Source organism: Gambusia affinis, linkage group LG13, assembly GCF_019740435.1.
Source record: "Gambusia affinis linkage group LG13, SWU_Gaff_1.0, whole genome shotgun sequence".
Classification (NCBI taxonomy): Eukaryota; Metazoa; Chordata; class Actinopteri; order Cyprinodontiformes; family Poeciliidae; genus Gambusia; species Gambusia affinis.
This window is the reverse complement of record NC_057880.1, coordinates 27,584,419-27,609,883: the sequence shown is the minus strand read 5'-3', so window position 1 is coordinate 27,609,883 and position 25,465 is coordinate 27,584,419. Positions and strand designations below refer to the sequence as shown.

Below are 25,465 nucleotides of genomic sequence, written 5' to 3'. Positions count from 1 at the left end.
AAACTTTTCAGTCATAATTTATGGAGTCACTGAATATTTACTGAATGTTTACCTTCAATTTAAAACAGTTTCATAATTCAGTAATATTTTTATGTTTCATTTTATTGTCTGATTTTATCAAGAGCTAAAAACATCAACATGAGATTCTGTAACAATCAAAATATTTCAAAGCAGATTAAATAACTTCTGTGTTACCAAAAGAATCAAACTTCATATTTTTTAATGATGTGATTCTGATTCCTCAGCTGGTAAAAACTTTTTGTCCTGCTGAATCACAGCAGATCAGATATGATGCGACTTTAATATAACAAAAATCAAAGATTTTGGGTTGGAGCAGAATTTCATTATCACTGGATTTTATAAAATGTATCTTAAAGAAGAGATGCTGATGTTTGGAATATAAATATGAATATGAATATCAATCTATAAATAGTTTGGTTTCTGTCAGTACAAAGAGAATTTCTTTTAATATTGACCAATAATTTAATTTTAATAGTCGCTGTAGGAGCCATGGTTTAAAATTTAACAAACTTTGACTCTTTATGAAACATTGAATCCTTTCAATGATTGATCTGAATATCACAACGTTCTATGAATAAATTATGTAATTAGTCCAGTGGAAAAACAGGTGGTTATATTAAATATATTAATTTCAATAAAACATTTTTTTAATCATAAATCATAATCAATAAATCATTTTTCATCTTGAAGGTCAAAAGTGAAAAATCTTTATTTGTTTTTCTTTCATTCGGATATTCTACCTGAAACTGAAACCTGGACTCATCCAGAACCTTCTGGATCAACCGAACCAGAACTTGTGACCAAACATGAGGTTGAATGATGAGATTTGCTTCGTTTCCTTGAAGCTTTTTAATCGTCTCCGTTTGATGGAGAAAAACAAGCAGAACTTCCTGGAACGTTTCTGAAGCTGGTTGGTTTGTTTCTGCCACCTGGAGCGCCAGCCGGGTGGAGTCAGCAGTCTGAGTTCCTCCATCACCTAAAGAGAGCAGAACGTCGGAGCTCCTCCTGGGAAAACGGGAAACCAGCAGGAAGGAAACTGGATGTTGAACAGAGGAAGTGACATCAGAGCAGAACCAATCAGAACACAGAGGAAACAGGAAACATCAGGATGAAGATCCCAGAGGAAACCCGATGAGCTCTGCAGGCCAACAGAACCAGAACCTGCAGAACCACATCCAGGTTCACAGGAAGTCTTTTCTTCGCTTGCTGGTTCTGGAAGAGACCCGGGTATGGTTCTGATCCAGCTCTGTTCTGGTTCTTCAGGAAAGTTCTGGATCTGCTCAGCTTCTTCTGTCTCCTCTCGGGTTCTGGTTCTGGTCGTGACCTCTGACCTGCATGAACCTGCCTACGTCTCCCTGAACGGTACCGGGCCACAAAGGCCGGCCGGGTCGGCCAGGCAGCTGCTGGCGCCGGGCGGCCCGCGGGTCCACATGGCGCCGCCAGTCTGTCTCCGGGGGAACGTCGAGGCGCAGAGGCTGAGCAGGAACGTCTCCTGACACACGGGGGCGCCGTGGAGCAACTACAGGAAGTGACGCCTGACGATGGCGGTGGAGGGCCAGCGGGGCGCCGTAGAGACTCTGTGGACCGGAACCAGCAGAACCGGGTCTGGGCCTAGGGAGGGAGGAAGAGGAAGAGAAAGGGGGCGGGGCGCGGCGAGGAAGAGTGGCGTAACTCATGGCGACGCCGTGGAGAGCCGAGGGAGTCGGACCGCTGTCAGACGGAACCAGAACCTGGTGCCAAGGAGAACCTGAGGAGGAAGAGAAGTTACCTGGTGAACACCTGCCTGGTTCTGGTTCTGGTTCAAACTAGTTGTTCAGGTTAAAGTCCAGTTAACCAACCAATGAGATGAGAGAAACCGATCAGAACCGATCAGAACCAATCAGAACCAATTGCTGTTTCCATCTCGGTTCTGATCATCATCAGGTTTGTTTCTGAGCAGGACAAACTCAAACGGGTCGGTGGTTCTGGATCGATGCTTCGACCGCCAACCGGCCAAACTGAGGTCCAGCTGCTGATGCTAAGCTAACAAAGCTAATGCTAAGCTAACTAGACTAGCAAGAAACACGGAGATCCTAAAATGTAAAATATGTTTTAACTTGTTTATGTAAAAATAAATCAGTGAAGTTTTGATCAAATAAGATCAGAGAGTATAACAGCAACAGGAAGTGATGCAATACTCCTTAGCCAATCAGAGCCTCAGGAAGTCAGCCATGATGACGACTGATTGGTGAAACTAAAGGAAACATTTAATAAAGGAACTGCAACTTCATGTTCAGTTCTGAACAGTTTGAGTTTCACCCAACAGGAAGTCAGCAGGTCAATGAGGAAGAGGAGGAGGATGAAGAGGTGACGGGTTACCTGAGCGTCCCCAGGAGGGGGGGGGCCGTGGAGCCGGAGGGCCGTGGAGTCGGTGGGAGGAGGAGGAGCAGTGAAGGTCTGAGTGTCTGAGGGGGGGCCTGGACACAGAGGGGTCCTTCAGATGTGGTGAGGAAGAGGAGGAGGGGGATGAAGATGGAGGGAAGAGGAGAAACAGTTAACATGACGAAGATGAACTGAACAAACCCTGAAATGTTCTGATCCGACTTCCTGTCAGCATGTCTCCTCTGAGCCACCGTAGCTTCAGCAGATCAGATGTTCAGCAAGAGCAAAACACCAGAGTTCCTCTGCAGGCCGAGTCCAGGACGGACCGGGTCGGCTCCGGACCGGGTCGGCTCTCAGGGCAAAACTAAACCAGAATGTTTAACCAGCAGCCTGAGGCCGAAGACGGAGGAGAGGAACTTGATGTTAAAGCTGCTGAACTTTGACCTCAGCCCAAACCAGGTGAGTCTGAGTTTTAACTCTAAACCAGAGAACAGAATTAACTTCCTGGTTTTATCTGGTCTTTGATCTTTGAAGAGGGCTGCAGTGACGACATGTCACCACCAGGCGGCAGCATGAACCTGTGCGTGACTTACAAGGCTGCACTGGAGGTTCTGCGGAAGGTTCTGTGGTCTCGACCCGATGACGGTTCCGCTCAGACTTCTAGTGAGGCGTCGCAGGTTCTCTGCGCTGTAGTTCTTGTCTTCGCCTGCAGGGGGCTGCAGAGGACACAGAGTTAATCTGTGAACCAGTGAGGAAGAACGTCAGGATGAATTTAATTCGACTCAAACTGAAAGTTCTGGTTTCATTCTTCAGTCTGTAGGATTTTACTTCCAGACTCACGTCGAAGATAAAACATGTTTCTGTCAGAAATCGATTTCTGCTAAAGTGGAAATCATCTCAGATCAAAACCGGCTGCAGCAGGAAGTTCACGTTGTTTCCCTCAGAACCAAGATGTTCAGAAAACCCAGAATGTTCTGATGTCAACCAGAACAGCAGCAGATCCTGATGTCTGTAAAAACCTAAAACTCAGTTTATCGATCAGTTTATCGATCGGCATATTGAATATAAACTGATGGATAAACTCTCTTGGTTCTGGTCTTAGCGCAGCAGCTTCCTCTGGGTTCTACCTGCTCCCCAGGTGAGACCGGTCTCCTGTAGGCGTTTCTCTCGATTTCAGCCGTTGGCGTTTTGGAGCGTCTGGTTCCGGACGGCGTTCTCCTCGCCGCTGGAACAGAAACAGGAAGTGTTCACATGATGTTCACATCTGAAGAAGAGTTCCTGCCATCTGGGCTCCTACCGGCTCTGCTGCCCCCTGGCTGCGGGCTGACGCCATGGCTGCCCCGCGGCATGCTGGGAGCCTGCAGGCTGGCCTGGTACAGTGTCTCCAGCTCCGATAACTCCTCCCCCTCTGCTGCTGCATGCTGGGAGTTGTAGTATCTGTTGACGTTTTCGGCCCAGCGTTGCACAGGCAGGGCGGCTCTGAGAACCTGATTGGCTGGTGGGGAGCAGCTCCTGATTGGCCGGCCCACAGGTGGGGCGGAGGGGGTGGAGCCTGCGGGAGAATCCAAAACATCCAGCTGATCCGGGATTAAACAAGACCACTTCCTGGTTGGACAGGAGGGAGGGGGCGGGGCTATGCTTGGGGGCGTGGCCTGTTTGTTTCTGCAGTAACCCGAATCCTCCATCATCTCATGACACCTGTTGTTAGCTACAGCAGGTGATGGAGTTTGGGAACATGGCCAGTGAGGGGGCGGGGCTTGTGACGGCTCTGGCCACACCTCTTCCGGCGGAAGGGGCGGGGTCACGTTGTCCAGGTATGTTTCCACAGCGAGAGCAGGGAGGGACCTGGCGCTACCGAGGGGTTTCCCAAAGCCAGAGCAGGGGCTCCTGCTGGAGGCGGGGTCAGAGGGCAAACTTGATGCAGGAGGGAGGGGCTTAACAAGGCAGGTGGAAGGGGGAGGAGCCTGGTGGTCCCGTCCGGCAGCTGATTGGTGCCCCTGCTTGTCTGTCAGAAGAACTGGGAGCGGGAGAGGCTTTGATCTGCAGAGGGCGGAGAGAAGACTGAGGTCACCTGCAGCTCTGAGGGGGCGGGGCTTAGACGTTACGACATAAATAACGTGTCACAGAAATGGAAAAAAAGATCCAGCAGCTCCACTCTGATCCTACAGCTCATCCCATAACCTGACAGTAGGGGGCAGCAATGTGCCCCAACAGGCTGGGCCAGCTGGCCTGTGATTGGCTGAGCAGAGCAGGTGGTACCTGGGCTGTTCCAGCGTCTGCTGCTCCTCCTGCTGCTCTGGTTCCTGTCTTACTGCCTCTGACTGCTGCAGCTGCAGCTGCTGCATGCGCTGCTGCAGGCTGCGGCATCTCCTCATGCAGCGCTGCAGCCGGCTGTGGCTACCGGCTCCGCCCTCAGCCGCCGCCGGCCGCAGCTTGGCTGCAGCGGTGCAGGAAAACGTAACCATGGACACAGAAAATAAAGGAAAAGGAATAAATGGGAAAGAAAATGTGCATAAATGATAAGACGCTGTGATGAGGTCATGCAGAAATGTTTAAAGGAAACAGGAAGTGAGAAAATCAAACAGAAAGAATGGAAACCCAAACCAGTGAAACCGGGCCGAAGGTTCTGGTTCTGTTTCAGGATCCGGGACTGATTACTCTCATCATTCAGACTTCTTGTTCTGCTGCAGGGTTCAGGTAGTTTGAACTGGATCAGAACTCAGAACCAGCCGATCGACCCGACTGACTGGAAACAGGAGCCAAGGTTCCTCTGAGAGACCGGAGAACCCGGTTCTGGTTCCCCCCCAGGACTGACTGAGTTTAACTTCATGAACACAAACATGTCATAATATTCATTTGCAGAAATCAGATTCATTGTAAAGGGGCGGGGCCATCAGAAGGGGCGGGGCCATCAGACGGGGCGGGGCTTACAAACGGCTTCATTGACTGCAGACAGCGCCGCTGCAACGTCGCCCGCCTGCTCCAAGCGCAACGTCTGGTCCAGCAGGAGCTCCGCCTCCATCACACACCTGTCAAAGCTGTCGCCTTTACCTGCAGAACACACACACACACACACACACACACACACACACTGTCAGTAACAATGGCAGCTGTTTGTTCATCACTTCCTTTGTGTTTCAGATGGAGTTTGTTCAGCAGATCAGTGGAGAACATTCCTGCTGACCACACACACACTGAAACACACACACACTGAAACACACACTGAAACACACACACACTGAAACAGATGAGCATGGAGCGCTCCGTCTTCAAAGAACTGCAGATTTCACCGTCCATCGTCTCAGAAGCTCATTGGGTCACCAGGTGCTGGAGTCCAACCAGATCACCAGACCCAGCAGGGATCAACTGTCAGGATCCTCCATCCTGATCTGAGCTCCAGGTTGGAGCACCAGAACCTGAGTTACCTTGGATCTGCAGCTGGTCCAGGTCCAGGTACTTGCTGGGTCTGGGGTTGAAGCCCAGCGCCTCCTCCCTCTCCTTCTCCTGCCGCCGCTGCCGCTCCTCCTCCCTGGCTCTCCTCAGCACCTCCTCCTGCAGCTCGTCCAGCTCGCTGCGGCCTGCGGGGGGCGCTGCAGCAGCAGGGACATCAGGGTTACAGACAGACTCTGGACGGGGTCCTACAGACGTGGGCCTTCGTACCGAGGCTCCCCCTGCTGGAGGAGTGGAGGTCCTGCAGCAGAGCGCCGCTGTTCCTCCATGAGGGTCCAGAGGAGGAGGAGGAGGAGGAGGAGGAGGAAGGCTTCTTCTCACCACTCTCCCTGCAGACACAGTGGATCATATTATGGGATGTGATTCTTTCCAACAGCACCCAGAACCAGAATGTGAAGTTTGAAGCTGTAGGTCAAAGGTCAAGTCTTAACCGTCTCCTGTTGCTCTTTAACCCCAGACCCTAATCTGAGACCAGCCAAAGCTGCAGAGTTTGTCGTGAAATTCATGAATGTTGTTTGGGGCTCCTCTGGTGACTCTGTGACCTTTGACCTCTGGGTTTGGGGCCTAACAGTCTCACCTGTCTCCCAGGCTGAGGTCCAGGCTGACGGGGCTGCCGCTGTTCCTCTCGCTGCTCTCGTAGCCGCTCTCCATCCTCTGGATGAACCTAGGAGGAGCAGGAGGAGCAGGGAGTTGCCGGGAGAACGCCGCTCTGATGGACGGCGCCTCCTCCTGGCCTGAGGAGGCGGTGTGGGCCCCATCGGGCTCACAGGCTCCTCCTCCCAGCGGGCTGTATCCCGCCTGCCTCCGCCGCTCGCGCATGAAGATGGTGTCGATGTTAAGCGTCTCCCTCCGCGCCCTCCACCTCCCTGCTCCTCCTGAGGAGCCAGCCTTGGACTCGCTGCTGGTGCTGTCGGCCTCCCAGTCCTGGACTGGAGCAGAGGAGGAGCTCAGAGCTGCATCTGCAGCAGGGAGGTGCTGGCTGGAGCAGGAGGAGGAGGGGAGCTCAGAGGACGGCGGGCGGATCATGCTGGTCATCGTCTCCTTAAAGTCTCTGAGGCGACCGGCTGAGGATGAGGAGGAGGATGAAGGTTTGGGGAGGTGCCGAGGAGCCTGCTTCTCCTTTAAGGTTTCTCCTGGAGGAAGGAGGAGAAGAAAAACATGTAGAGGATGAGAGGAGAGACGGAGGAGGACAGAGGACAGCAGCGATGAGGAACCAACGGTGAGAGAATGAGGACATGAAGAACCGACCAGATTAAACCAGGTTGAACCAGAATAAACCAGATTAAACCAGATTAAACCAGGTTGAACCAGTTTGAACCAGTTTGAACCAGTTGAAATCAAACCTCATCATCTTCATAAACTAACTGATAAAATAAACTCTTTATTCTGATCTTTGTGTTCAGGTGACTCTGACTTCCTGTTTATTAGATTATAAATTATTTTAGCTGTTTCCTCGTTAATCTAAGCCCCGCCTACCATCGCTGTGGTAACCTGCCGATGGCAGATCGAGTTCAGGTTTGATTCGCCGCGACCGGTTGGAGCTCCGCCTCCTTTCTGCGGCCCCGCCTCCTTTCCTCAGAGGCTGCTCAGCGTCCGCCGCGCGGCCTTACAATGAGAGGCATTATGGGATGGTTTACCCATCATGCAACACGGTGAATGAGTGAATGAGTGAATGAGTGAGTGAGGACAGCAGAGGACAGTCTGGTACCTATGGCGTCCAGGCTGCAGAGGGAGGCATGCAGCGTTCTGTCGGTTCTGTCGGGTTGCTCCATGCAGGCCAGCGTTCCCTGGGAATCAGACGAGCAGCGACTCGCCACGGCCTCATGGTGGGACTGGGAGGACTGGGAGGACTGGCGGCCGCAGTAGCTCTCTGTGGACGAGTCGGTTCGAGTGTCGCTGGAGATGGACGGCTCGCGGCCTGCAGGGGGCGACGATGGGTCATTTATGAGTGAAACATACAGAGAGCTACAGGTAGCCCAGTAGGAGCAACCCCTGTAGAGCTACCTTATAGCTACAGCTTGTAGCTCTACAGCTTGTAGCTCTACAGCCTGTAGCTCTACAGCCTGTAGCTCTACAGCCTGTAGCTCTACAGCCTGTAGCTCTACAGCCTGTAGCTCTACAGCCTGTAGCTCTACAGCTTGTAGCTCTACAGCCTGTAGCTCTACAGCCTGTAGCTCTACAGCCTGTAGCTCTACAGCCTGTAGCTCTACAGCCTGTAGTTCTACAGCTTGTAGCTCTACAGCCTGTAGTTCTACAGCCTGTAGTTCTACAGCTTGTAGCTCTACAGCCTGTAGCTCTACAGCCTGTAGTTCTACAGCTTGTAGCTCTACAGCCTGTAGCTCTACAGCTTGTAGCCGGTAGCGGCGGCAGGCCGAGGTTACTGCTGTTACCCGAGTCCTCGCTGTCGTAGCCGGCCCGGTGGAGGTGCTGCAGGTCGAGGTGCGGCGGCAGGTCCTGCAGGGTTACCGGCGTCCCGCGCGGGTCGGCATACAGCAGCAGCAGCGGCTGGTAGCGGCCCTTAATGCAGCGCGACACCACGTCCTTCCACCGGGGCCCGATCTGTGAGAACAACAGAAACAGGGAGGGGAGGGGAACAGCAGGGCCGTGTTGGACCAGTTCAATGAAACCTTTGACAGCTGGAGGTCCGGTTCTGGACTGGATCGGGATCAGAGGGCTAACCTCCAGAACCGACCACCGGAGAACCAGAGGAAACCTGAGCTCTGCTCTGGTTGCCAGGGAAACGAATGTTTCTGATTCATATAAACACAGAAACATGAAACTATTATGGGATGTTTCAGAGTCGGCATGAAAATCAGTGAGAAGATTTCTGACGGTTTCTATAGAAATGAAGATTGAATTTCCATCATCATCCATCATTAACCTCCATTTGCTTTTCTGAAGTTTCTTCAATAAAATCATAAATCAGGTCAAATTTTTACATTTCTTCAGTTTTTCCCAAATCTCTTGAACTTTATTATAAACCAGTTCAGAACCAAATTCTGACTCCATCTGAACAGAACTAATGTTTAGGATCTTCATTCTTTAGTCATTGGAGAGTTTTAAGTATTTAATTTTAATATTATTCATGTTTTTATTGTGTTTATCAGTGCAGCTGTTGATATACTGGAGCTTCCCTAAGAAACAAACTATTCACAATAACAACAATAATAATAACAACAATAATAATAATAACAACAATAACAATAATAATAATAATAACAACAATAATAATAATAATAACAACAATAATAATAACAACAATGATCCTCTAAGTTACAGTAGTTCTAGTTTCAGTATTGATTCACGTCAAACTGAAAACTTTCCATAAACTACAGAAAATGGAGCCGAGCTTCAACCAGTTTCTCGTTTCTCTGACTCAAAGTGTTTGGAAATAAATCAGCTGGTTTTAAAATCTGATTCTGCAGAAAATGATCTGAATCCAACCAGCAGCGTCTCACCGTCTCTCTGAGGGAAGACAAACTTCCTCTTCCTCCTTCAGCTTTTCTTTTCTCTCTCTATCGTTTCCACCAGTCCTGCGTTTTCCACAGCAGCGCTCGGACCGAACCGGACCGAACCGGACCGGACCGGAGCAAAGAGAGTGACGGTTTGTTTAACAGGCAGAAAGAGACGGGAGCTGGTCTGCAGTGTGAGCAAAAAGTGTTCACTGATCTGACCTCTGACCTCTGATCTGACCAGCTGCACCAACAAACAATGGAGGGATTTCCTGTTTCACAAAGAAAGAATGAAAAACAGAGCAGGAGGAGAGAGAGAGGAATGGAGCGAGGGATGGATGATGGATGGATGATGGATGGATGATGGAGCTGAAGTGAGGAAGAGGAGCAGATCCTTCATCATAATCTGATTATTTCCACAGATTAATTTTCAGTTACACTGTAAAATATGACTTTATTCTGGTATTTTTCTAACTTTATTCTTGGTTTAATACAATTTTATTCTCAAGTTATTATGACATTATTCTGGAGTTATTGTGAATTTAACTTCATTTTATTACAACATTTTTCATAAATGGACCCACAACTATTTATAAAAATAGACCTTATTTGGGAAATATTTATCTTAGATAATACAGTAAGTTATTTAGTTTTTAATAAATTTGAATAATGTTCTCCCTGTGCATGGTGGGTTCTCTCCGGGTTCTCCAGGTTCCTCCCACAGTCCAAAAACATGTCAGGTTAACTGGTCTCTCTAAATTCTCCCTGGGTGTGAGTGTGTGTGTGAATGGTTGTGTGTCTCTGTGTTGCCCTGCGACAGACTGGCGACCTGTCCAGGGTGACCCCGTGACCCCGCCTCTCACCCAGAACGTAGGGATGATGGATGGATGATGGAGAGGAACCAGCAACCCTCCTGACCCCATTAGGGTGAACAGAAAATGGATGGAAAACATTCCTTTGGAGTTCAAGCTTATGTATTTAGGTATAATTCCTCAAGACGCCATAAAAAGAAACAAATATCTGATGACTATTTTATTAACAGCAAGTAAGAAAAACATTACAAGAAAATGGTTATCACATGACAAACCAACATTAGACGACTGGATTAACATATCATTCAACATCTATGAAATGGAAAAAATAACAGCCTCTCTCAATCACAGGACTGAACAATTTGATCAGTGTTGGAAGATTTGGGTAGATTATGTAAGACCTAAAAGACCTGATTTCATTTTTAAAGACCAAACTTGTTAAACTTCCTCAGCAATCCACTCTCCTAGAATAGCCACGCTTTATAATTATTTTATATTATAATGTTTTGTTACTGTATTCCCCTTTTTTTTTTTCTTTCTTCTTCCTTAGTTTTTTTTTTCTTTCACACTTTTTTTTTTTTCTTTATAATCACTTTAAAATCTTTCTCAGAGAAGTGTAGTTACATTTTTGATTTGACTGTTATAAGGCAATGGTCTATATGTTAATCTTATTTCAAATGTTGAAGTTAGTTTGGTGATGCCTATTGTCATGTAAATGATACTTTCTCGAGAATCAATAAAGATATAATAAAAAAAAAAAAAAAAAAATGGATGGATGGATTTTCACAGGAATATCGCCATGTTGTTCACGCTGCAATGCATTCTGGGTAAATGATGTGTAACGGTCCAATTGCCTGCAGCGGGACGGACTGCTGTCACTGATACCTGATATGGAAATGGGACCATTGCACTCCGGAAGTCAAGGGGGCGCTATTTCCTATATTATCCTCAGCCTCCGTGTTTATTTTACTTTGAAATCTGTGATATATTTTCATCTTTAGGAAGGATTTTCACTCTCAGCATGTTTTTGAACTTCTCTCTTTTATTTTCTTCAGCTCAGTTTTGAACAGATTGTGTAGTTTTCTGTGATCTTCTAAATCTGCTCCTTAGTCGCATCTTTTCAGGCGTGATGCTGCCTCTAGTGGCGTGGTGATGGTAACACAACTAATATAATTACATCAGTAGGTCCAACAGACCCTCCATCAGGTTTAAGGTAATAAATCGGACTCTATCAGAACCGGGCCGGCTGGTTTCGGGTCTCACCTCCTTCACATGAGCATCATCGAAGTACATCCACCTCCTGATCTTGGTCTGGAAGAAGAAGGTGGAGTAGTGCTTGCCGTAGTAACAGACCACGCCCACCAGGTACAGCTCGGCCCGCCGGGCCTTCTCCTCCGTCACCCTGTAGAACAGCTGCAGAACAAGAACCGGGTCAGCCCGTTCGCCCGCCGCGCTCCGGTTCACCTCCGGGTCGGTGCCTCACATCTCCGAGTCGCAGGCGGGTTCCCAGAGAGTGGATGACGTCCTCGGCCAGGTCCGAGTGCTCCGAGTCCCACACCAGGCCGATGCTGACGATCTCTGGGCTGTTGAGCAGAACCCGGGCGATCCGGAGCTGCTGGCCGCACCGGCTCTGAGGACGGGACCAGAATCAGGACTGGGACTGGACCAGTACCAGTATCAGGACCAGTATCTGCCAGAGGCTTACTGGGCAGGTCCGCAGGTCACCCATGCTGGCGTTACGGAGCAGCTCTCCAAACATGCTGGGCGTTGGTTTCTCTCTGGACTCCAGCATCTTCACCGCCTGGTTGCTGAGGAGGAGGAGGAAGAGGAGGAGGAGGAGGAAGAGGAGGAGGATGAAGAGGAGGAGGAGGAGGAAGAGGAGGAGGAGGAGGAAGAGGAGGAGGAGGAAGAAAAGGAAGAGGAGGAAGAGGAGGAAGCAGTGTAACCTGATCAGCCAATCAGAATCCAGCAGTGACTCTTCCTCAGGACTTTATGCCAATAATCTCATTTTATGACGGGTTTATTATTTATTCTGGTCTTTCATCACTTCATGTTTGCATCATTTTCATATTTTATTCTTGTATTAAACATATTCTGCTACGATTAAAACTTAATCATATTATTTTGACTTTATTCTTGCAATATTACATTCTCATTATTTCAGCCTCATTTACATAATAATAATCTAATCTTGTATTATTCTGACTCTATTAGGTTAATATGAATGTATTTTCATCCTGCTCTGATTCTGGAGTTCCTCCAGTATTTGGGCCCAATGTGTCACATTTAAAATCATTTTAGTTTAAAGTTAAATATCATTTCTTTGCTGATGTTGACAAAATGTAACAGATTAAAGAGCTAAAGGTTTTAATGTTCTGCTGAATCTCCTTCATGATTTCTGATGGAAACTAAAAATTATTTCATTTTGGTTTTTAAACTGGATTCTGATGAAACGTTTTCCTGTAAACGCCTAGAAATACGTTTCTAGAAGCTGAAGCTCTTTCCTGGACGACATCCTGGTTTCACTCAACCTGCTGCAGAAACACTTCAGGTGTCTGGTTGCCAAGGCAACCGCGTCGGAGCCAAGATGGCGGAAAGGAACTCACCACAGCGAGGTGGTGGAGATGTAGTGGACCATCTGGACGAAGGGCAGCGGGTCGGAGGAGGCGCCACAGCTGCTGCACACGCACTGGGGGGGGGAAACCAGGTCAGTCTCACCTGTTGTACAGACTAACACACCTGCTGATTGGACCGGATGGTTCTGATTGGACCGGATGGTTCTGATTGGACCGGATGGTTCTGTCGGGCCTCACCTGCTCGAACAGCGTCATGGCGAACTTCTGGTGCGGGATGCAGTGTCTGGCGGTGCAGACGTCCTCCTTGGTCTCGTCTGAGATGTGGAAGTGGATCCTCATCAGGATGTTCTCCTGTGAACACGCAGAACCAGAGTGAAGGTGCGATCGGACCGCCCGGTCAGCCCGGTTCCGGCCCGGTTCTGGCCTTACGAAGCACTCGGCGGCGTCGTCCATGATGCCCAGCTGGAAGCGCTGCTGGTCCTGGAAGCTCTTGGCCAGCGCGCTGCGCAGCGCGTCGGACGGCAGAACCTTCTCACTGCTGAACTGGAACTGGGCAAAGATGTTCTGGAGGAGAGCAGACAGCGGGTCAGAACCGGACCAGAACCGGGCCAGGACCGGGCTGGTTCTGGTCCTCACCTTCAGGGCGCAGAAGATGCAGGAATCCTCCAGACACTTATGGGAGGAGAGCTGACGGAAACTCCTACGGAAGATATCCAGGTGCCACAGAACCTGAGGACAGAACCAGAACCAGAACCTGAGGACAGAACCAGAACCAGAACCTGAGGACAGAACCAGAACCAGAACCTGAAGACAGAACCAGAACCAGAACCAGAACCTGAGGACAGAACCAGAACCAGAAGACAGAACCAGAACCAGAACCTGAGGACAGAACCAGAACCAGAACCAGAACCTGAGGACAGAACCAGAACCAGAACCTGAGGACAGAACCAGAACCAGAACCAGAACCTGAGGACAGAACCAGAACCAGAACCTGAGGACAGAACCAGAACCAGAACCAGAACCTGAAGACAGAACCAGAACCAGAACCTGAAGACAGAACCAGAACCTGAGGACAGAACCAGAACCAGAACCTGAGGACAGAACCAGAACCAGAACCTTTTATTATCACTTTATTTACAGTCAGATACATGGAACAGTTCTGGTTCTGGTTCTAAACGGACCAATCAGATTGCAGCAGCCTCCTCTGGTCTGATGATGATGATGATGAAGATCCTCTACTGGTTTAACTGGTTCTGGTCGCTGCCATCCCCGCCTCCACCACCAGGTCCGGTTCTGGTCCAGGTTCTGTCACCTGCAGCAGGCCTGATGATGTTTGGGTCGCCACGGCAACAGGCCGTCTCCCAGCAGCACCACGAGCGGCCCGATGGTGAAACGGGTCAGAACCCATCCGGATTTAAACGGGCCAGCATTGATCAGAACCGCTCAGCGGGCCGGACACCTGGGTCGATTTAGAGGGAACCAGAAACAGAGACGGGCTGAGCAGAGACAGAACCTGAACGGACCCGGCAGGAAATGCTGACTCAGTTCTGTTTGTTCCTCCGTCCCGCCCCCCCGCCGGGTCCAATATGCTGCCGGGTTCTGGTACTGGACCGTCTGCTCACGGCTCCGCGGGACACCCAGAGCAGAACCTGGCAGTGGAACCGGTCCAGGACGCTGCAGCGCTGCGGTTCTGGTTCTTATGGGCCGGTTCTGAGGTCCAAACAGCTGCAGGACAATTCTGGAAGGATGGAAGAACCGGTTCTGCTCTGTTGGATCACAGAGTTCTGAGGGGTCGGTTCGGTCCAGCCCGTTTCATCAGAACCATCGCTGCTGAGACAGGTTCTGGAGGCGGCCCGTTTCCCGCTCAGCAGGAACCAATCTGACCTTCCAGATAACTGGACCGAAACCAGCGCAGGAAAGGTTCTGAGGTTCTACTGCAGCAGAAATACAGCGGTCCAGAACTCAGACCAGAACCGGGTCAGATAAAAACCCAAACTCTACAAGTTTAGCAGAATTTAACTGGATCCACGAATCAGCAGCAGAAACACGATCAGTTATTGATATTAAAATACCAATTAATCATAATTAATAACAGCTCCGCCAATAATAACAGTATTCTTATTATTAATAACTAATAATAATAAATAATAACAATTAATAATAATAATAATAATAATAATAATAATAATAATAATAATAATAATAATAAAGTGTCGGCTCCCTCAGCCTCAGTGGAGACCAGAACTATTCATACCCTTAGCATCTTTAGCTAAAGCTAATTAAATCATCTCCATGTTTCCTCTGACTGCAGTAATATTAAAGTTCTAGATCGGTCCGGTCGAGTTCTGTTCTGATTCTGGTGGAGAATCTGAGGAGTAAAGCTACAGATTAGGGTGATGGTGAAGAGTCCCTCCAGCTATTCTGGATGTGATTTCTATGTTTTATAATCTGTCCAGAGGATTAACAGGAACGCTGTGTGTGTGTGTGTGTGTGTGTGTGTGTGTGTGTGTGTGTGTGTGGTACCTGCAGGGCGCTGTTCAGGAAGCAGCTGTTCTGACCCGGCTCGTTGCTCAGCCCCTTACTGGGAGCGATGGACGCCATGGTGTGCGCCGCCACCACTCCCTGTGTGCCTCCGCTGCCTCCCGATGCAAAGTAGTTTCTCTTCCAGGACATGCTCCTCCTTCTGCTGCAGCCCGGCCCGGATCAACTTTCTGGTTCTCTGGTCCAGGGATCCATCTCTTTCGGACCGGAGGACGCAGGCGAGGAAAACTCCCGGACAAACCCCCAAAAATCAGCTTTTATCAGAGTTTTCTTCTGTCGTTTTACCACAAAGGCATTAAATAAAAACAATCCAGGAGATTTACTTCAGGGAATGGTTTTATTTCCCAAATCTGACACTTTGAAAGGCAGGTCAGGGGTCAAAGGTCAGCGGAGGCGTCTGGGGTCGGCACAGATCTGCAGGAGAAGAAGAGGGAGCTGATCATCCCGGAATAACGAGATTCCTAAACAGAGAAAATCCCACTGCTATACCAGTCTGACGGGCCGGATCAGAACCTGTAGACAGGGCCAGGGAGCCAGAACCAGCAGATACAGTCTGGTCTGAATCAAAGCCCGGCCCGGTTCTGAACGCTGACGCAGCAGGAACCGAGGCTCTGGCTCCCAGTAATGACAGAGGAAAACCCAGAATTACTGGTTCAGACGGTGAGTCACTGCAGCCTTCTGATCCAGTTCCACCAACCGGGTCAGAACCTGCCGGGACCAGACTGTGACTCAGAACCACAGGGTAAAACTGAGGGGGTTCTGGATGAACGGACCCACCCAGGGAGCCGGTTCCGAGACGCTCGGGGAGCAACAGGAGTCAGAGGAGCGCTTGTTTACTACACCAGCAGCCAGACAGAGTCCACCCCGGACCGGACCCGGTTCTGTCTGCCACCAGGCGGCGCCACTGAGGTGCTTCCTGCCAGGAGTCGGATCAGCTGATCACAACGAGGGATTACAGAGTCTGAGTGGAGCTGGGTTCTGGAGCCCGCCGACCCGTCAGGCCCGGTTCTGACAGCAACTGGAGGTAAAAGCTCAGACTTGGAAGAAACATCCCTGATTATAAACCTTTGACCTTTGACCTCGTTCACCGTCCCGATTAATCCCAGCAGTCTGGGAAAGTTAGTTAGATGGAAGAACTTTTTGACCAAATCCTGAGGAGACGGACGGAGAATTTGATCAGTTTAGTAACGCTGCTGGTTTGTTCATGTCTGTTTTCAAAGTTGGCAACACAAAAATAGCTCAGCTGTTAGCGGATTAGCAGACGTGTGTAAAACATGTCTGATCCCGGAGGCTGGGTCCAGGTCCGGCCCTCAGCCTGTCAGCTGCAGCAGCCACCACCGTGCTTCCTGCTTCCTGTCTGACCAGCAGGGACGTTTCTCCTCAATACAACGCTTCCTGGATAATCTGGGAGGATTTAATCCAGACTCACCCTCAGAATGACCAACTTCAGATTAATAAACAGAAACCAGCAGGGCAGTGACCTCTGCAGGTCAGAGGTCGTCCTGGCGACGCTGCAGCTGATTTGGTGTAAAACTGGTTATGCAACAGAGCAGCAGCCACAACACACACACACACTCTCACACACACAACTCTATCAACAACTCTCATGCAGCCGGCTGGCTCGGCGCCTGCAGACCCACTGGGCTGCCAGAGGCCCGGCAGCCACTGGGAGCTCTGGGAGGACTGGGAGGAGGCCAGCAGGGTTGCGGATCAAGGTTCTGCCAGCTGGAGCGACACCAACTTGACTGTTGTGTAAGACCCAATCAGCCACACTCTACTGCTGCAGAACCAGAGATGATCACAGGAAAACACAGAACCCAGTAGGGTTCTACTGGACCCACCAGAACCCACCAGAACCCAGGGTGTTCCTGATGATTTATGGAGAATCTGGTTGGACAGAGATGGACCAATCAGATCAGCCTGACCTGCAGCTTCTGAAAACAAAACTCTATTTTCCAACAGTCAGCGAATGCATCACAGCCGCCACAACCCTCCTCAGAGACTTCGTCAGATCCGAGGTTCTGAAGGTCCGATCGGGTCCGAGTTCAAACACCAGGCCAGAAATCTGGACAAAGATCCTGAAGGAAGAACCTCTGGTTCCGGTCCGATCAGCAAGAGCCGCTTCAGAACCTCTGGTTCTGTTTTTTTTTCTTCACTTTGTAATGTTTGTTTAAAAGTTGCTATAAATTAAAGTATCGTCATCAGAGAGACCACGGAAACCCGGTTCTGACCGGTAACTGGGTCCGGTCCATTTAAACCCACAGCAGACGACCAGAACACGGAGCGTCGGAGAAGACGGAGCCGCCGACCCGTTTGGCTCGGCCTGCAGGACGATTCCGGGCCCGGTTCCATCAGCAGGCAGCCGGCTTCGGCGCCACGGCCCAAAAGTAACTCGGTTTGATCCGGACGTTCCAGAACCAGGAATGGTTCTACTGGATCCAGAGAACCAAAGAAGAACCAGCGAGCTCCATGTGTAAAGCATGGTGGAGGCTGCGTCATGCTGTGGGACTGCCACTTCCTGGAGTTCTAAACACAAACCAGTACGGTCCAAATGGACCAACCGGAACCTCAGCTGGTGGGCCCGTTCTGGTACTGGGTTGATAAACCTGGATCAGAACCCGGCTGACACTTCTGCTAATGCGCTAACATCAGAGCTAACTTTTAGCTTAGCTCTTAGCATTTAGCACTTAGCTTCCAATAAATAAATGTTTCCAGATAAATTCTAAACTTTAACTGAATAAATTTAAATGTTTAGCGTTTATATTCATAAACGTTTACATAGATGCTGTGTAAATTAAATCTGTTTACGCAGCTTTTTCGTTTCCTGTGTGGCAAATTATGCTAATTCTGTACCCAGAATGCATCACTACAGCCTGTAGTGGCTAAATTCAGCGCTTTAGCTTTTACTAAACACCACGTTGGAATAGCACTTTAGCATTAGCATAGCTACGATTTTTAATTAGCACTTCATGGTTGGAGCAGCTAATGTTTAGCTAGCGGTGCCAGCCGGTCCAGTCCAGGCAGAACTTTACAGAATATTCAGACATTATGAAAAATCAAAGTCACTTCCGGTTGCTTCTGTACGGTGGCCAGCAGGTCCAACTGAGCAGAAAACGCATAAACAAAGCAAACTCCAAAACACAGAAATACATGAAAAAAAAAAAACATCAAACGCTGTAAACTTTCTCCACTAAACATAAATCCTCCAGGCCACCAGGGGGAGCCGACCTTCAGTGAAGATGGGCAGTCTAGATATCTGAAGGAGTAAAAACCTCCAGCTTCATGTGTTTCTATTTTATAGAACAGCAGAATATTTACCGACTCCAGACGCCCCCTGGTGGTCTGGAGGATTTATGTTCTGTGGAGAAACTTTGTAGCGTTTTTTACTTCCTGTTTGCTACATTTCCCTTCCTGTTCCAGACTTCCTCTTCCTGGAGTTCACATCATTCTCCATAGTTCTAGAGACCAAAGTTCTGATCCGATCTTTTGTCTGAGCTCCACCTGAACAGAACCTGGACGTGTAAACGCATCAGAACCAGAACAGAACCAAAGTTCTGGTTTCACATTAACAATCTGGGAGGAGCTGCTCTTCCTCCTCTTCCTCATGGTTTTGCTGCTGACCTGGATGCTTCAGAACCGGTCCGGTCAGAACCACTCTCTGCCTCCGGCATCAGTTTTTACTGATTGACCGGATCCAGAACCGGATCCAGGACCAGGATTCTGTTCTGGTCCAGACAGCTGTGGCAGGACCATGGCTGGGAGAATCAGAACCAGCTGGTTCTGGTCCAGATCGAGTCCGCTGGAGAAGAGCTGAGCAGTCAGTATGTTACCAGCTGAACGGGTCGATCAGAACCAGCTTCTGGCACCAGAATGAAAACATCCAGAACCTCATTAATGGTCCCAGTAACACCAGAACCCTCGGGCCTTAATGCTAGAGTGCTGACCCAATAGAACCAGGCCAGGTCGGGTTCACCAGAACCGATGGACTCTTCTGGTCCAAGCAGAACCTGGTCATGGTTCCAGATCAATTTGAGTTCCAACTGATCTGGACTGGAGCTTCCAGAACTCGGTAGAACCGCAGCAGCTTTGGGTTCAGAATAAGTCCAGAACCTCCAGAACCGGGTCTGGTCTCCTTCCTCAGCTTTCAGGAAAGTTCTGCTCAGATCAGAACTTTCTGGAGGAAGACAACAGAAACTTTGTTCCAGACATACTAGAACCAGAACCGGAACCAGGACCAGAACCAGGTCGGTGTGGGAACGGCTCCTCCTGCTGTTCCCGGTGAGAATCATTCACAGCCGGGAGTCCAGAACCCACGAACCAACCCGGACGGTTCTCATCAAACCCGAACCATCCGGATCCCTCAGAGCCGAACCCGACCCGGACCCGGAATGAGCAGAACCGGCCGAACTGCAGCGTGAAGCGGCAGTTTTCCAGCCGGAGTCCGGAGCGGGAAGCATGACATCACTTCCAGCAAACTTCAGGGAACAAAGAGCCCGGAGCGGACCGAACCGGGCCGGAACCGAGCCCGACCAGCACCGCAGGCCGGGACAAGGTCGAACCGGAGAGGACCGCAGCTCCAGAACCGGAACCGGACTGCGGAGCAGCGGCGGCTCCGTGGCAAAGCATCACAGCGAGCAGGACGCGGTCAGAACCGGAACCCCGAGGTTCGGCGGAGCGGCTCACCTGCGGCCGGAGGGGGAGACCTTCACCCGGCCAGGATGCGGGGCGTCCCGGGGCGGGAAGGCAGAGTCTGGACCCGGACAGGACGGACCGGAGCGGCGGGTATTGTGCTGAACGGAGGGGGCGGAGTTACTACCTGCAGCACGGGTACGCGCACAGCCCGGCGCGGGCACGGCCGGGAGCGCGCCTGGCTGTGCGCGTGAAGGGGGCAGAGACCTAGCGGACCCGGCAGACCCGGTCCATTTGGGTTCTGGTGGGTCCAGGTATGATAACCTTCAGGTTTCTGGTCGGATGAAACTTTCTGCTTTATGACGTCATCATTTCCCATCAACATCCCATAATAGAAACTGGATTTGCTTTGTTCCAGTTTTGACGTTTTTCTTCTTGTTAAAAACAGGAATAAAAAGTTTCCAGGATCAGAAAAAATGAGCCGGTGGTTCTGAAGGCTGCAGAGATGCGGCCTAGTCAAAGTCCAGGAGCTGAGAAACACGGTGGAAACCATCTGGAATTATTTCCTTATGAGGGAATACATTCAGATAAACGTTTAAATAAATCAGATTTAAGTTTTTGTTTTTCTGGAATCAGTTTTTTGTTGTTAATTTCAGTAAATTTAAATATTTTTATATTTTTTGTTTTGAATTTTCACTTTCAATTAGATAATTTAAGATATTTTATGAATTTCCAGTGACATTTCTTCACCTTCTGCATGTTTAATAAATCTGTCCCTACATTTCCTGACTTTTTATTTTCATGTTTTATTGTTTTATCATTTCTGTTTGTTTATAATTGAACTTTTTTATAGTTTTTATTTCACATTAAAATAAAAACTCGGTTTTGTATATCATCAATATTATTCCTGCTACACAAACATTTACACACAGGAGGACGATTCTAAGGGAATAAAATTTAATTTAATTTTTAACCAAACAAGGAGCAAAAAATCTCAGTGAAAATAAAAAATCTAAATATCTGATTTAATCCTTTTTTATTTTATTATTTTCTTTAATTATATAAATTTATCCCCAAATATAAAAATCCCAAATCAAAAGTAGAAACTAAACAGTGAAAGGCAGGTTTGGATTAACCTCAGTTATTTTCTCCCTCAGCAGCAGGTTGGACCGGGTCGACCCATCAGAACCGTTTGGACCTGGAACGCCGCTGTGAGCTGACCGAGCAGCTGGCGGCTCTGAGTATTGATCAGGTTATTGATCAGATAGAAGCTGTGAGCATCGACCCGGCAGCTCTCTGCTGACTCGTTGGTTCTGATCCTGACCCGTTTACTACAAACAGAACAGACTGCGGTTCTGCTGCAGACCCAAAACCACAACAACAGGGACAGAGTCAGGAGGAACCGGGGCCTGGGGCCCGGGGCCCGGGGCCGAGCTGGGTGAAGAGGAAACATCAGATCTGATTGTTGGGTTTGTCCTCGGTTCTGAAATGAAGAGTTCTGGTTCTGGTTCTGATGCTTTAATCGGCTCAGATTCTCTTTTCTCTGTTTGTATCTTGTGAAATATTCAGTTTGTATCTGAGCAGAACATTTATTCTGAGCTATGCTAACCATAGAGTATTCATCATAAGCATTAGCTACGCTAACACTAAGTCGCTACACCAACATGGTATTTAGCAGAAGCTAAAGCTAAACCGCTAAATTAAACCATGTTGAAAAATCAAAACAATTATCTGTAATGTTTTATGCATTATTTAATTAACGGCTCTGGTTGTTTGTAAACGATGTTTTCTGCATGTTTCTTCCATTTGCTCAAAGTTTCTAGAAACAAGAGAGAGGATGTGAAGAGAGGAAATGAAACCGACTGCAAACCCTTCAAAATAAGAGCATGGACATAAACATAAGAATTTACAAACCAAAACTTCAACACTGATGTTGAAGTTTATTCAACTGAAAGTTTAAAAACATCTGAATTTATCAGGGAAGCTAAGTGCTAAAGTTTAGTGAGCGTTAGCAAAAATGCTACAATTAGCTCCAGTGTTAGCGCAGTCAGTGAGACCGAGTGAGAACAACCAGGACCAGTCTCATCTGGTCCTGCAGCACTCGGGTCATCAGAACCGTCCAGAACCGTCCAGAACCAGCTGCCGGGCCGGCAGAGAGTCGGGATGTCTGGTGCAGCAGCAGCTCTGGGTTTGGGTGGAGATCTCATCTGAACCGCAGCTCAGAACCTCAAACATTCCTCCTCCGCCTGGCTTCTATTAAACCGGGCCCAACCGGGCCCAACCGGCTCAGACGGGCTGAGGCTTTTAAACAGCCGGGTTCTGCTCATAAAGAACCGAGACCTTTAGACTCTTCTGGGTTCAGCAGCAGCTGAAGGTTCTGAGTTTATTAAGATCTACAGCTTTCAGGTCCAGAGTCACATTAAAACTCTGAATCAGAACAAAATCTGACAGGTTCTGATGGGGTTCTGATGACCCGTTCAGGTTAAAACTTTCTGACCAGCTCAGAACCAGAACCAGAGCCGGGTCAGAACCCTCCTGCTTCCTGTTTCCTGCTGTGGAAAACGACCCGCCTGTTTTCAGTTCCTGCTGGGTCGGTCCGCTGAGTCGGGTCAGAACCACTCTGGACCTTATCTTTGCTGCAGCAGCTGCTGCCAAACCCAGCAAGCAGAACCGGGCCTGAGCGGTTCCGGTTCTGCTCCGGTTTAGCAGAACAAACAGAACCGGTCCAGATGGAGGCCGACGTTCTGATGCAGGTTTTTATTCCTCTAATGGAAAAACATCAGAGGTCAAAGGTCACTGATGTTTTCCTCCAAAGAAAATCAGATTTTTCATTTTAAGTTCATATTTTATTAACTTTAAAGCCTTTGGTTAGAATAATGTTTATTATTTTGTGGGCGGGGCTTAACTTATAATTATCTGAAAAGAAAAAACCTGAAAACTGATTAAAAGCTTATTAATGTTTCTAATTATTACATTCATTTTATTTCCCTGTTGATTTAGTTTTAGTCACATTTTCCAGGTTTTTGTGATTCCAAAGAAATTCAAAATTATCTGCATTTTTTTCTAATGCATAATTAGAAAAAAAATAATAATAGTAATAGTAATAATAATAATAATAATAATAATAATAATAATAATAATAATAATAATAATAATAATAATAATAATAACAATAATATTCTGAGTTTATTGGAATTTTTCCTAAAAATGGTCAAAAAAAGCTCTGTTCATTTCGCTTTAATCAACTCCAGTCCGGTTCTGTTGGTGATCGACCTCTGACCTCTGACCTTTTATTGACTGGACCAGAACCGTTGACCTGGACCACTGACAGCTGGTCAAACTGGTCAGAGTTCAGTTCCCAGTAAGAACCAGTAAAACGGTCCGAATGCGTCAGAGAGACAAAACGCTGCTAGAAACCACAAGAGTCTGCAGAGACAAACTGGGCCGACATGCAGCTCATTACTGGGATTACTGGAGGATGGAGGAGCTCCAGTCTGGACCAGTTCACTCACAGAGAGTTTTCCTCAAACCGAAACCAAAAGGCAGAAAACATTTAAAAACCGAAGCAGAAACTCGATGTTAATCGAGCTCAATGAGAGAAATCCCAGACAGAGAACTGGAGGGAGATGAGAATCAAGCAGGAAGGTAACATCCAGGTGGCTTTAACACACCTGAGTCCAGGTGAACCTGACTGCAGTGAGGAGTCGGCCATCTTGTTCAGGTGGGACCAGAAAGAGTTTCAATGATGGTCAGAGGAGGAAAGTCAGAACCATTAAAGAGTCTCACAACAACGAGTTGGACCAGCTGAACATTAAACATCCTGTCAGGTGTGTGTGTGTGTGTGTGTCACCTGCATGACATCACCTCTGTTATCCCATATCACATCCTAGCTGTTTACTCTAGCAGTCATATGATGGTGACACACACACACACACACACACACCTACACACAGTGTGTTACGGCTCACACACTGAGCTGTAACAGTTTGTTCTCAGCTCCAACTCACTGCAGCTCACTGTCACAGCCGGCCCTAGGCATTGTAGACTAGTGGCCCCATCAGGAGTTTGAACCAGCGATCTAAAAGGTTTACGTTTATTTAAATTACATTTAATTCAGCAAAGATATTTTCATAGTTTAAATATTTAAAGGAACAGTAGTGTGTGTTTTTCTGCCACTCTAATTGCTGCTGGCTAGTCTGAAGGACCTGAGTGGGGAGGAGCTGTGCCTCAAAGGTGGGGCTAGGTCCACCCAGGAGTTTAGCACAGCTGAATGGTTGCCATGGAGACTGGAGGATTTCTCATGGAAGAGTCAAAGCAGCTCCAGAACATGATGTAATCAACATGTTTGTGTTAGTTTTGGATTCTGAACATCATTCAATCGTTTGTTTGCTGTGTTGTTGCCTGTTGCTCAATAAAGTTTCTTGAAAAAAAAGAGGGAGGATGGAACTGCTTCATAAACAGACTTCAAAATAAGAGCATGAACATAACCTTGTAGCTACTTGAAGTATTTTTATCAGTCAATAACCAAAACGGCTGAATGTTTACAAAACAACAAAATCACTTCAAAAAATTATACGGAAAATTCATTTAGAGCAATCCAAATTAAAAGTTAGCAAGACGGGCGTACTGTGGTGACGTAGCCTACTGTCATATAAGGGACACTAGAGCCCACAAAAGACCCCCTGGAGGGAAAAATTAAAAAAAAAGTTAGCAAGGCGCTAAGCAAAAGTATTTCTTCGTCTGTTAGCAGGAGAGCTAACAGCAACCACTCATCAGCACTGTAATTTTATTAGCTAACAGCTGTTAGCCTTTTGTTTTGGTTTAAATATTTTATAAAAATGATTATTGATGACGTCATCAACCTGAAACGCGACTCTGACGCAAAAACTGGAGTTAAAATTACAAGAACACTTTTAATTCTGGTAATATTTTTAAAACCGACCTGAAGATAATGTGGTTAAACTGGACTAAATCTGTTTCCTGATGGATGAAAGCAGAACCAGTTTATCAATCTGACATAAAACTTTATTTATCTTACATGTTCTGCAGGAAGGAAACATTTACTGAGCTAATCCGGTTCTGGAGGATTTAATCATAAAACCAGTTTAAACTGGAGTTTATCTCAGATTCTAAAACTTTACTGTTAAAATTTGATCTAAATGTTCAGAACTGAATCAAACAGTTAAAACCTCTGATGGAGTTTTTTTAAAGCCTCTATTTGCCCATCTGGCTCTGATCGATAATTCACCTGAGTCTCCATCTGAACCGGACCTCCAGAACCGCAGAACGTTCCTTTACCGGCCCGAGACCGGCTCACCTTCACACGGCCGGCTGCTCCTCCTGCTGGGCCTCCTTCCTCCTCCTCCTCTTCCTCCCTGCAGGAGACTCAGCCAGGAATGACATCATCCCGTCAGCAGCACACCTGTTTCCTCCTCCTGCCGCCGGCCACTTCCTGGATCCCTTAAAGGGCCAGCAGCAGCACCAGGACAACAGGTGGCAGGGCAGAACCGGACCAGAACTGGACCAGAACCGGACCAGAACTGGACCAGAACCGGACCAGAACCAGACCAGAACCGGACCAGAACTGGACCAGAACCGGACCAGAACAAAACCAAACCCCAAC

General features: G+C 48.1%; 1 protein-coding gene across 5 annotated transcripts; it reads right to left on the bottom strand.

Annotated features, from left to right (window-relative positions):
- Positions 1–705: 705 nt before the first annotated feature.
- Positions 706–25,280, bottom strand: usp54a (ubiquitin specific peptidase 54a). 5 transcript variants are annotated; one of them, XM_044136952.1, is made up of 22 exons: positions 25,160–25,280; positions 15,196–15,627; positions 13,309–13,401; positions 13,102–13,236; positions 12,910–13,023; positions 12,703–12,785; positions 11,802–11,904; positions 11,580–11,726; positions 11,360–11,509; positions 8,223–8,391; positions 7,541–7,750; positions 7,309–7,437; positions 6,410–6,965; positions 6,043–6,161; positions 5,808–5,972; positions 5,314–5,433; positions 4,642–4,819; positions 3,680–4,422; positions 3,510–3,607; positions 2,976–3,098; positions 2,380–2,494; positions 706–1,768 (listed from the first exon to the last, which is right to left on the bottom strand). In XM_044136952.1, the coding sequence occupies exons 2-22, from the start codon at positions 15,343–15,345 to the stop codon at positions 1,302–1,304; spliced, it is 4,167 nt and encodes a 1,388-aa protein (XP_043992887.1). In that variant the 5' UTR covers positions 15,346–15,627; positions 25,160–25,280; the 3' UTR covers positions 706–1,301. The 5 variants fall into 5 exon arrangements, with proteins under 5 accessions (XP_043992887.1, XP_043992888.1, XP_043992886.1 ...); XM_044136953.1 differs by having other exon boundaries at positions 25,091–25,206; XM_044136951.1 differs by lacking the exon at positions 25,160–25,280 and adding an exon at positions 19,897–20,368.
- Positions 25,281–25,465: the final 185 nt, after the last annotated feature.